Genomic DNA, 12,361 nt, shown 5'->3' with positions numbered 1-12,361 from the left:
CTTCCCATTTCGCAGCTCTCAGTTCAAGGGCAAGCAATGAGGAATTCTCAGTACCTACTAGCTAATAATGACAAACCACCTACATTTTTTTGCCATCATTCAACAAAACCCTTTTACAAAGGGAACTCTGAAGACATCTGGTTTATCAAAGCTCAGTGTGGACAAGGAATGTGTCATGTCCCTCAAGGCTCAGTTCTAGGTCCCCCTTCTATTCTCCATCTACAGCCACTCCCTCACTGAACTCATTTGCTCCCATGGCTTAAACTACCATCTCTATGCGGATGATTCCCAAATCTATATCTCCAGTCCTGACCTCTCTCCTTCTTTGCAGTCTCGCATTTCCTCCTGCCTTCAGGATACCTCTACCTGAGTGACCCACCAGCACCTCAAACTAAACGTGTCCAAAACTGAACTCTTACCTTCCCACCCAAACCTTTTCCTCCATCTTTCTCATCACTGTAGACAATACCACTATCTTCTCTATCTCAGAAAGTCATAACCCTGGTGTTGTCCTTGACTCTTCTCTCCTCACTCCACCCAAATATTCAATCTGTCACAAATCCTGCCAATTCTACCTTTACAACATTGCTAAAATCTGCTACCACACTGACACAAGTACTTATCTTCAGCCACCTTAACAATTCATCTGCCTTCTTGCTGACATCTCTGATTCCTCTCTCTACCCACTCCAGTCTACGGTTAACCTATATGGATCATTTCTCTAAAAAAAGTTCAGCCTATTCATTCAATCGTTATCTGTCACCCCACTCCTCAAGAACCTCCAGTGGCTACCTATCGACCTCCACACCAAACAGAAGCTCTTTACCATTGGCTTTAAAGCACTTAATCAGCTCGCCCCACCCTACTTCACCTCACCATTTCCTTACTACAGTCCAGGCCACACATTTCGCTCCTCTAGCGCCAACTTACTCACGGTGTCCTGATCTCATGTAACCTCCCCAGCGCTTAGAACAGTGCTTTGCACATAGTAAGCACTTAACAAATACCATCATTATTATTATTATTATTATTATCTCGCTGTCGACCCCTTTCCCATGTCCTCTCCCTCACCTGGAACCCCCTTCCGCTCCACATATGCCAGACTACCACTCTCTCACTTTCAAAGCATTATTATTCATTCATTCAATCAATTGTATTTATTGAGCGCTTACTGTGTGCAGAGTACTGTACTAAGTGCTTATTATGGTCACATCTCCTCCAAGAGATCTTCCCTGATTAAGCCCTCATTTCCCCGTCTCCCTGTCCGTTCTCCATCTTCTATGTACTTGGGCATTTGATATTTGCCCCATCCTCAACCTCACAGCACTTATGTATATTTCTTTAAATTACATATTATAAATTACTTATTTAATATCTGTCTCCCTTCCTAGACTGTCAGCTTGTTGTAGGCAGGGAGTGTCTATCAACTCTGCTGTACTGTCCTCCCCCAGGTGCCTAGTACAGTGCACTGCACATACTAAGAGCTCAATAAATACCACTGACTGATTATAATTATAATAATGATGATGGCATTTATTAAGCACTTACTATGTGCAAAGCACTGTTCTAAGTGTTGGGGAGGCTACAAGGTGAACAAGTTGTCACACAGGGGGCTCACAGTCTACATCCCCATTTTACAGATGAGGTAACTGAGGCCCAAAGAAGTTAAGTGACTTACCCAAAGTCACACAGCTGACAATTGGCGGAGCCGGGATTTGAACACATGACCTCTGACTCCAAAGCCCGTGCTCTTTCCACTGAGCCACGTTGCTTCTCTATTATCAAAACTACCCTTCAGAGTACTCACACTGTTCACTTTCTCCATGCCACTGAGAATCTCAGCCAGTAAGTACCTGAGGGAGCTTTCAAACCAGACTCAGAGCAACTCAAATCTAAGTGATATTACAGCATTCATGGCTGGATTTGTAATCTAGAGCCTACAGCTCTCAACCTACAGAAAAATCCATCGAAGATAAGAGAATGGTGAGTGGTCTTTGAAAAAGGTACCAGAAAAATTCGAGTCTGGGGATTGAATTTCCCCTTGACAGACTAACCTGCTCCACAGAACCTGGCTCCGGAGGTCCTAGGAAAGGGGATATTGGCATCCTGATAGGACCCATAGGCATTGGTGACGCGGGCAAACGTTGGTAAGGGGGGTGTGACGGAATTGGGAAGAGCATACGGGTTGTTGGAGGTACTATCTTCTTGGTTCTGAAATACAAAAGCTATGCATCAGTGCTTTGGATGAAGCCATCTTAAAACTGGAATTGCACACAGTGGAAATACAGCCGGACCGGCGATTGAACAGAATCGACCACACAAGGGCCCCCCCATTGGCCTGCCTGAAAAGTCCATGGAGAAGCAGGGGGCAACGAAACACAGCAACAGAAAGATGCCGACACAAGAGTGCCGTTCTTCTTACCACAAAGGACTCGAGGCAGGAGACCAGTTGGCGGAGGCAGGGCTCCAGGCAACTCTGATTCCGTTTCACTTTCTGCAGGGACGTGTCTTTCAGGATCTAGAAAAGGCACGACACACAGAAGGGCTGGCAAAATGTTCCCTCTCATTCACTTCCTCTGCCAAAACAAGGGAAAGAAACTGGAGGTGCAAGGAGACTGTGAGATCCTCAATAGCGAAGGGTAGGGGAGGATGGGCAGTTGGCCCGAACTCTTCTCTACCCTGTCGGTAAGCAACAAGAATGAAAAGCCTTTAAAGACTACTTTAGGAATCTTTATGGATGGTGATATTGCCTTCTCAGGTAGTGTCATGCACCCCTGGAAAACAGCACGTGTGCATGCACACACACACACGCGTGCACACAAAGATTTACTTTTTTTTAAACTTCTGAGCTCTTTACATGGCTTCCCCCAGAGAACAAGTCTCAGTGCTAAACGTGCACAGCATTTGTTTGATTGGTGGGGGGCCCTGGGTTGGGGAGGAGAGCACCCCAGTCTTGAGTGACCTCATTCAAGCCATACTTACTGGCACAGGCATTGTATGTGATGGCTCGGCTGAAAATCAAGACTTTCTGATTGTCAAAGGATAGATTTAAGGCAGGAGGGAGATACGAGTTCCTGGTTTTCTCAGGTTAAATGCAGGCACTCTATCTCAACAAATCCAGATTTCCATTGCGCTTGGAGATGGCACTCTTAATAAATGACCTCTTACGTGATGTTCTACTCCTGTTGCCGAGGGAGCACAAGAAGCCTCGCACATCTCCAAAGACAGGGAAAGAGTGAGAATAACTTCAAGGGTGTCAGCAGTTGAGGAGGAAGCAAAGAAATTTACACACCTCAGGGAATGGCCAGTTACAGCAAGAAGGGGTCTAGCAGGAAATGTTTCACTTTTAGTCTGTTCTCATTCTCATCGAAAACCAGCACCAGATGAGGAACAACCAGTTCAGTTCGGGGCTCTGGGGAGGTGAAGCAGATGCAGCACTCATCTACCCTCTCCCAAGAGACAGGATGGTCTACCGGATAGAGATTGGCCTGGGAGCCAGAGGACCTGGGTTCTAATCTCAGTTCTGCCACTTGCCTGCCAAATGACCTTGGGCAAAATCACTTAACTTCTCTGCGCCTCCTTTTCCTCAATTGCAAAATGGGGATTCGATACCTGTTCTTTCTCCTACTTAGACTCTGCGTCTCATGTGGGCCAAGGACTGTGTCCGACCTAATTAACTTGTATCTGTTCCAGCCCTTAGAACAGTGCTTGACACAGAATAAGTACTTAACAAGTACCATTAAAAAAAATTATTTCAAGGCCCCAGGAGGCCCAGCTGGACCTGCAATCCAGGAGGTCCAGGTTCTGATTTGCTCCTTGTCTCCCCGAAAAAAGGGCCTGGGGGACAGGGTCCCCATGCACCTTTGCCATCCTGCTGCTTGATGAAAGCACAGTCTAATGTCAAGGGGGTTAGCAGGTATATTTTATCCTTTGCCTTATTCCAGCTCCACTGTTGGCTATCTCTTCCACGCACATCAAATACAGCAAGCACATCATTTCTCTTAGTTTAACACTGCTGTACGGAAGGAAAACTTCAGTTTCTCAACTGTCAGAATTTGCTCGGTTTCTCGCCGTTACAATTTCTACACATCACTCCACCCATCCATCTGGGGAATAGACTCTGCAGAGACACTTACCTTCAAGAGCTTGGCTTTCATTGTGGATGTGATGGTTGTGGGATTAATAAACTGGAAGGAAGGAGCGGCATTATTGGGGTACTGCACAGGGAACTTCACCAGCATTTTGACTCGGTGATTGCCGCAGTGCACGGATACTGTGCAGCTCCGATCCACTACGTCCATCTGCGAGATAAATCAGCCGACTTGGAGTCATATTTCCGCAGGCCTCCCCAATTTATAACAGTTAACGTTTGAGTGCTCTGCTCTTCCAAAATCAAGCTCGGTCACGTAAATATGGAAGACAGTTTCAAAAACATTCCCCAAAAGAATCTGCATTTATCCAGCAATTCTTTCTGAGCACTCCGTGATTTTAAAATTCTCACTTATTCTGGCCTCTGAGATGGGGGAGTGGTTTGAATTGTTACAATCAATTGCAAGAATAGGCAAGTGACTTGATCCAGGACCCATGGCGGATCAGGGGGTCAAAGATGGAAAAAAATTCAAGAGGAGAGGAATGAACAAGTGGGTAGATATGCTCACTGACTGACAGAGAATCCTTCGCAACACTGCTTCCTATGAAGGGCAAAAGCCAACAGAAATACCCTCTAAAAAATCAACATTTTCTGTTCTCACTACCATGCCTCTACAGAACATTTTGCTTCGGTATTTCTCCACACTGAGAGATCCTGATTCTCAGAAGCAAAGAATTCAGCAGCACATCCCCAGATCAAGGTGGACTAGAGGCTATCGCCAAGTGACAAGGCAGTCAACCAGTGACATGATCTTCTTAGTATAAAGATATCAGCCTGCCTTCCCATAAGACAAAATGTCATCAGTGTATCTCCATGCTCAACTCCTGAGGTTTCCATCCTTCTGGGATTCAAGCCAAAGAGTTAAGTAGGAAATGAGTTCTTGTCTGCTGTGTGACTTTGGGCAAGTAACAACTTCTCTGTGCCTCAGTTACCTCATCTGTAAAATGGGGATCAAGACTGTGAGCCTCCTATGGGACAACCCAATTACCTTGTATCTCACCCCCAGTGTTTAGAACAGTGCTTGGCACATAGTGAGCACTTAACAAATGCCATTATTATTATTAGGTGATTCAGGCTGTATCGACAGGGCCTGGAGAGTCCAGAAGACCTCTGGGCAAACAAGGCCAAACACTGTTCCCTCTTCTCTCCCCTGGCTGTCAGTAAGCAGAGGGAAAACATTTTTAAACCCTTCTTGACTTGGACCATGAGCTCCTTGTGGGGCAGGAACTGTGTCTGACCTGATGTTCTTGTATCTACCTCAGGGCTCGGCACATAGTTAAGCGCTTCCCAAATACCACAGTGATTGAAGCCCTTGCCTCCACGATGACGTTCCGGATCTGCACGTTAATCAGGGAGAACTCTTGCTGTAGCGTCTGAGGCAGCCCCATCTGATCTGCTTTCTTTCCCATCAGAAGGCTGTTAGGGGAGTCTTCCTTTGAGGCCACTGAGAAGGGAGGAAAAGTTTGCTCCTTGGATTGTGAATCCCACGAGGAACAGGGACCTTGCCTAATTCCCACCCAGATATTCATCTCTCAGCGCTTAGAGCGGTGCTCTGCATGCACTAAGTGCTTAATAAATACTACTACTAGGAAACAGCTTTTTAAAATCTATCCTGGAGCTTTAGGGTTTCTGCAGTCTCCAGGAATTTTAATCTCAAAGCAAACACACAGACTTGCAGAGCCTTTCAGTTGAACAGGGAAGATCATCTTCCGAGGTCAGGGAGAGTCGCACACATGCTGCTTCAAGCCAGAACAGCAGAGAGAAGAGCTCACCCTAACCTTCCGAATTTTTTATTAAAAACATATCAGATTTGGTCAAAATGGAGTGATCTTCCACATTACACTCCCCATCACTGTTGGTTACTGATCCCTCATACGCAGCTGTCAATTAGAATATCAAAAAGATGGCACTGGAAATTGCTACACTGTTCTAAGTGCTTGGAAGAGTTCAGTACAGTAGTGTTAGTAGACATGATCCCTGCCCTTGAGGGGCTTACAATCTTTTCTACTGGAGAGGAGATGGATTTTAATCTTGCACTTTAAATGCCTCAAAACGTTAGTGATGAGAGGCAATGAAGGAAAGCAGTTTAAAAGTTTAAACTGAAGGAGGAATTTCAGATCACGACAGTGATTCTCCACTTAATTCCTTTTGATTTTTATCAGGTCTTCCATCTACGGTGAAAAAGACATCAAAGCATGCAATCCATAGCTAGAAGAATGTGCACCAGAAGTTAAAGGATCAGGATATAAAAACTTACTGCCTTATTCAGTTTGATTTTGCTTGCAAGGAGTGAGTATGGAATCTGCAGATTAAAGCAGGAAAATACCCAGACTAGACTAAGAAGCAGCATCTCATCTAAAAAACAACCTTGTTTTCTAATGGTGGGGCAGAAAGAAACCCCAATTCAAGCTTTACCAAATCACCCACTACATTTTCAAAGGCTCCAATCTGTTCCCCAAATCTAGAACTCTGAAAATTTAGACTTCGATAGTGTGGTTTCCGGTGGTTTTCTGGCAAGCTTGCTTCTTGCACCTGCCTGGCCAGGTGTGCAAGGGTCAAGCATATTTTGAAAGCATCTTTTAGTAAAATTAAGCCTAATCTCCTGAGGGAAATCTAAGCCTCAACATTATTGGAGATCGTGCTCAGGAGACAGGACTAATGATTCTGGAAACAGGAAGCCTCTTCTGAACCCACCCTGGAAAGCTAAGCAACAGCACATCAGCCAGATTGACAGCAAACAGGACAAGGGAGCACAGGTGGGAGACACAGAGGTGGGAGGTGAGAGGCCTAAAATGCTACCTGTCAGGCAGATTTAATGATGTCAGGTTTCCGGGGCAGGAGCACAGACAGAGTCCAGAACCTGCCTCGAGATACCTGACAATCAGGCTGACTTCGATGCCAGACAGGAAGCCTGCGGGAAGATTCGACCACACTGAATAAATACCCCATCTATGCGAACTTAACCGAATGCATTTCTGCCTTTCTGCGCTAGACAGCACTAGGAATATTGGAGTCATATCCCACTAACAGCTGACGAACAAGATAGATATTGCTAGCGCCATTAAGAAGGACTTGAACTCTGGGGGAAAAAAATTTCATATTTGCTGTGCGCAAGTGTGATGGGTTCACTTTCATTTTTAATACTCATCCTTTCATGCCTCACTCCATCAGTTTCTCTAAAACATCGAATAACTCCCAGCCCCCTCCTCTTTTCCTCTTGGAAGACCCCTTTTCAGAGCTCAGTCCCTAGCCCCCTGACATTATATGCCACCAATCCTAGGTCTACTTTGACTCTCCATAAAGTCTTGGGAAAGTCACTTCACCAAATCTGCTAAGGAACAAGATTACCTTCCTCCTCCCCATGACTTGAGTTGTGCTGGTGATCTGAATCCTGAGGGTGGAGTGTCTTGTCCGGCTCTGGCAGAAGAGAAATGCCCTCGATGAACTCATCGACGCTATCCAGAATGTCATTCGCACAGAGCTGAAAAAGATCAGAACAATGGGCCCTCATCACAAGGAGCCTGGCAATTAGGAGGTCCTGGCAGACCTGAGCCACGGCACTTCACAGAAGGGGAAAATTCAACTTTTTCATTCATCTGTTCATTCATTCATTCAACTGTATTTATTGAGCACTTACTGTGTGCAAAGCACTGCACTAAGCATTTGAGAGACTACAATATAATAATAAAGAGACACTTTCCCTGCCCACACTGAGCGTTTGTGAGAGCTCCAATTTAGAGGATGAACAGGTAGCAGTTACATACTGATTAGACCAAGGTTGGTTTCCCTCCACCAACTCTTCTGGCTAATCTCACACTGCCTTTAATATTCTGATGGCAGCTCACCACTATCGTGGTTTTTAAAAGCTCAGAAAACCTATCCCGATTCTTAGGTAGTCACTAAGCTAAGGCCATCCCTCCACCAACTCTTCTGGCTAATCTCACACTGCCTTTAATATTCTGGTGGCAGCTCACCACTACCGTGGTCTTTAAAAGCTCAGAAAACCTATCCTGATTCTTAGGTAGTCACTAGGCTAAGGCCATCCCTCCACCAACTCTTCTGGCTAATCTCACACTGCCTTTAATATTCTGGTGGCAGCTCACCACTATCATGGTCTTTAAAAGCTCAGAAAACCTATCCCGATTCTTTGGTAGTCACTAGGCTAAGGCCACCAGGCCAGACACCTGCATTTCACTCATAAGTCTCGAGAAACTGTTCCGTTCTGCACCCAATGCTAAAGTCACCAGAGTGGGGATGTTTGTCCTCAAAAAGCTGGAGAGCCACTTCACACAGAACACAGTTGCAAAGAAACACAAAGCCTTCCCGGAGGGACAGCCTGATTTTGCTCCACAAAATGTGCACGATGCGTTGTCACATTCGATGTGACGCTTCTCTGACGCAAATGCTATAGGTCTGGGACCCTTTGGGTCCCTCTTGAGCTACCTGAAAAAGGATTTGTTCTCCTTCTTGGACTCCTTCTGGCCATTGAAGGAAAAAAAAGAAAGCCAAACAGCCATTAGCACCATTAAGAAGGACTTGAATCCTGGGGGAAAGCATTTTCATATTTGTTGTCCACAAGTGTCATGGGTTCACTTTCATTTTTAATACTCATCCTTTCATGCCTCACTCCATCAGTTTCTCTAATCCATCGACTAACTCCCAGCCCCCTCCTCCTTTCTTCTTGGAAGACCCCTTTTCAGGGCTAAGTCTATCTCCCATATCAGGGAGAATAAGGTGAGGGCGAGAAATAAATTTCACAAGAGCTACATGGGCCAATAAGGTCACAGGCTCTTTGGGACTTTGGATTCCACAGATGTTGTTTGGCCCTCTCTAGTTTAAATCCGGGTGCTCTTCACCCTTGACTTTCTAGCATTCATCTCATTTTCCCAAATCCTCTCCCTCTTTTTCCAAAAGCCCTAGGGATGATCATCTGCAGTTGATTCCTCTCATCAAAAAATCATTTCATTCTTACCCTCTGGAGCTGGGAGTCCACACGCCACATCCGCAGGGTCTGGTCTCGGGACCATGTAACCAGCTGGTAGTCTTTTGACCCTAGAAAGTTCAGAATAACAAGTCGAGAAATGGTTAAAAGCTTCCTGAGACTTGCCTTGATGCTGTGGGGGGTACCAGTACGTTGGTGCACACAACTGAAGAAAATAAACAGGCTTTGAAGAGAGACATGGCCATGGATAAGAATAATAATGATAATATTTGTGGTATTTGTTTAACGCAGACTATATGCCAAGCACCGTACTAACCCTGGGTTGGATACAAGATAATCAGGTCCCATATGGGGGCTCATATTCTAAGCAGGAGGGAGCACAGGTACTGAATGTCCATTTTGCAAATGAGGGAACTGAGGCACAGAGAAGTGAGGTGACTTGCCCAAGGTCACACAGCAGAGAAGTGGTAGAACCGGGATTAGAACTCAGGGCCCTCTGACTCCAAAGGCTCATGCTCTTTTCACTAGGCCACATTCCTTTCCCAATGCAATCTCCCTTCCATTCAGCCAGACGCTGCAAGTCTCTTTGGGGTATCTTATGAAAGAACCAAATTGAGGCACATTTCAGCACCTGCCAGAGATTCTACAAACAGTAAGATCAATGACCTCAGAAACCCAAATTTATGGACATGGTGATGGACCAAAAAACCCCCAAAAACTAATAACTGACTTTGAAAAATCAGAGAAGCAGTCTATGACTTTTCTCACAAACTTTTACCACTTATGTTCCCAGCTGAGGTCACTCAATGGTACTTATTGAGCATTTACTGTGTGCAGAGCACCGTACTAAGCTCTTAGGAGAGTACAACACAACAGAGTTGGCAGACACATTCCCTGCACGCAAGGAGCTAACAGCCTAGAGGGGGATCTGATCAGCCTGATACTATGTTAACAACCTGGACCTTCAGTACAAGACTCTCCAGTATCTGCTGATTCTTTGAGAAAGACACAACAGATAGGAGGTCAAAACAATTTAAAAAAATTCTACTGTTGTTGGTACATATACCTATTTGAATTGTCTAAATAATGAAGTGAGTCCAAAGGTGACAAAAACAGGAGAGGAGTTGAGATGATAATAATAGTTGTGGTATTTGTTAAGTGTTTTCTGTGCCACACACTGTATTGAGCCCAACCAAATTGGGTTGGACATAATCCCTATCCCAAGTGGGGCTCACAGTCTCATTCCGCACTTTAAAGATGTGGTAACTGAGGCCCGGAGAAGTGAAGTGACTTGCTCAAGGTCACGCAGCAGATAAGTGGCAGAGCCAGGGTTCGAACCCATGACCTCCAGACTCCCAAGTTCATGCTTTATCCACTATGCCACGCAGCTTCTCATGGAATCAGAAAAAGCCAGGATTAGGGCAAGAAGAGATGAGTGTCCTGAAAGCCTAGGACTCCGCCACAATCTCTCATCAGGGTACAAAGCAGAAAAACCCACCAGCCTTAACTGATGAATATCACAATCAGGCAGGCTTCAGTCATCAGACCCTTCCCTATCCTCACCTTCTTTTTGCTTCCTCCACTGGAACTCCAACACCACATCGTCGTGCCCCACGAAGGTGTGCACTGGCGTGTTCAGGTCAAAGACATTCCAGAGAAGAAGGCTGTTCTCCCGTCGCAGCTGAGGGACCATCACCGTCACTAACCCGTTGCTGAAAGGCTTGCGGGGAGAAAGGGGGAGATGAAAGCACACGGTCATTGACTGGAGAGACTCAACAACGAAAACCAAGGTGTTCCCAATCAAAACCAGTGGAAAAATGTGAACACCACATTCTGCAGTCTCTCTCTGACCATTTTCCCATTAAAATACTAATAAAAAAAATGACAGGCCTGGAGGGCTGAGAAATGGCATGGTGGGCCGCATGCCCTCAAACGGCATGGTGGGCTGCATGTCCTCTTCCGCTTACCCGCTGCTCCTAAAAGTCCCTGACCCAGAGGAAAGAAGTCCTCTGTGATTTCAAAGTTGACGTTCGGCTCAAACCCCCGTGGCTTGAGAATTTGTTGGCTACAACAAATCCTTTTGATTCAGCAATCACTGCTGGACTCGGAAGATTTCAAAAGATTAAAGCTAAACTAGGCAAGACTGTGGGAACCCTCTCTAGCTTGCCCTGTTTTCTCTCTGGTAAAGTAGTACTTTTAACTGCTTCACTTCAACTAACTCCTCGAATGAAGCTTACTTTACCTTGTACTTTGCTACTCTTTCCTTGCTGCTTTACACTCTGTCTGCCTGTCCGGGTGCCGTTATAGCTGAATCTGATTTCTACTGAGAATGTGCAATTCTCAGTGAATTGAATTTGGGGTTCCAAAACCAACCAAGGGCAGAATAATTTTTCCTCTCCGCTCCTAACACCCCAGTCTGCTTTCACAAACCGTTTCCATTTCATTGACACAAAAAAAATGTTTATACACAAGGAAGGCAGCTTTGGGTTTGATGTCTAAGTCCTCACAGCTGCAAAAGCAATATATTGCCCCAAGTCCCACCCTCACTATATACAACTCCAGTAATCAATCAGTGGCACTTAATGAGTGCTTGCTGTGTGTGGAACACTGTACTAAGGACTTGGGAGAGTATAATTCAATAGAATTGGTAAACATGATCCTTGCCCACAAGGCTCTTTCAGGCTAGAGAGGAGACAGATAATCAAATAAATTACAGATGAGGGAAATGGAAGGATAAAGGGTATGTACATAGGTGTGGTTGGGCTGAAGGTGGGGTGAATAACAAGTACTTAGAGGATACACATCCAAGTGCACAGATGACGCAGAAAGGAGAGTGAGTAGGGAAATCAGCTCTATAAATGCTGCTTTATTCTTTCCCAGACCAACCTTTACAGTAACTCCCAAGGTAGTAAATTATCTTACAAGGATCTCCCCAATCTTTCAGCACAGAGCAAGCTATCAGAGTGATATCCCAATTCCATTAGCACACACATGCTCCCTTTGGACTTTCCTTTGTCCCATAACATTTTTTTGCCGGCTAACACCATTAAGTGAAAGGTGCAGAGTAGAGTAGTAGTTTGAAATTCCAACAGCCGAGATTCACAGTCTCTAAAGATGAGCACCTCAAAGGAAATGAGGAGGTGGAAGTATTTCTGAAATCACTACCATGTCTGATCCAAATGTCTGGAAACTACTGAAATCAGAAGTATTATACAAAGACAATACAGAAATTTGACAACGGTGCAACTCAAATGAAATTTTCATAAAAG

General features: G+C 45.2%; 1 protein-coding gene across 5 annotated transcripts in view; it reads right to left on the bottom strand.

Annotated features, from left to right (window-relative positions):
• WDR59 (WD repeat domain 59) overlaps positions 1–12,361 on the bottom strand; it is a 77,300-nt gene that overhangs the window by 23,219 nt on the left and 41,720 nt on the right. For 4 of the 5 annotated variants that reach the window (XM_038754551.1, XM_038754552.1, XM_038754553.1 and 1 more), the window contains exons 10-16: positions 10,656–10,812; positions 9,123–9,202; positions 7,499–7,631; positions 5,467–5,594; positions 4,137–4,301; positions 2,423–2,518; positions 2,055–2,211 (exon numbers count right to left, since the gene is read on the bottom strand). In XM_038754551.1, coding sequence (XP_038610479.1) covers positions 2,055–2,211; positions 2,423–2,518; positions 4,137–4,301; positions 5,467–5,594; positions 7,499–7,631; positions 9,123–9,202; positions 10,656–10,812 — 916 coding nt within the window. The remainder of the gene's footprint in view (positions 1–2,054; positions 2,212–2,422; positions 2,519–4,136; positions 4,302–5,466; positions 5,595–7,498; positions 7,632–9,122; positions 9,203–10,655; positions 10,813–12,361) is intronic. The other variant, XM_038754555.1, reaches the window with a different exon arrangement.

This window comes from Tachyglossus aculeatus, chromosome 11 (genome assembly GCF_015852505.1).
Source record: "Tachyglossus aculeatus isolate mTacAcu1 chromosome 11, mTacAcu1.pri, whole genome shotgun sequence".
Taxonomy (NCBI): domain Eukaryota; kingdom Metazoa; phylum Chordata; class Mammalia; order Monotremata; family Tachyglossidae; genus Tachyglossus; species Tachyglossus aculeatus.
The sequence above is the reverse complement of the archived record's forward strand: the minus strand, read 5'-3'. Positions and strand labels throughout refer to the sequence as shown.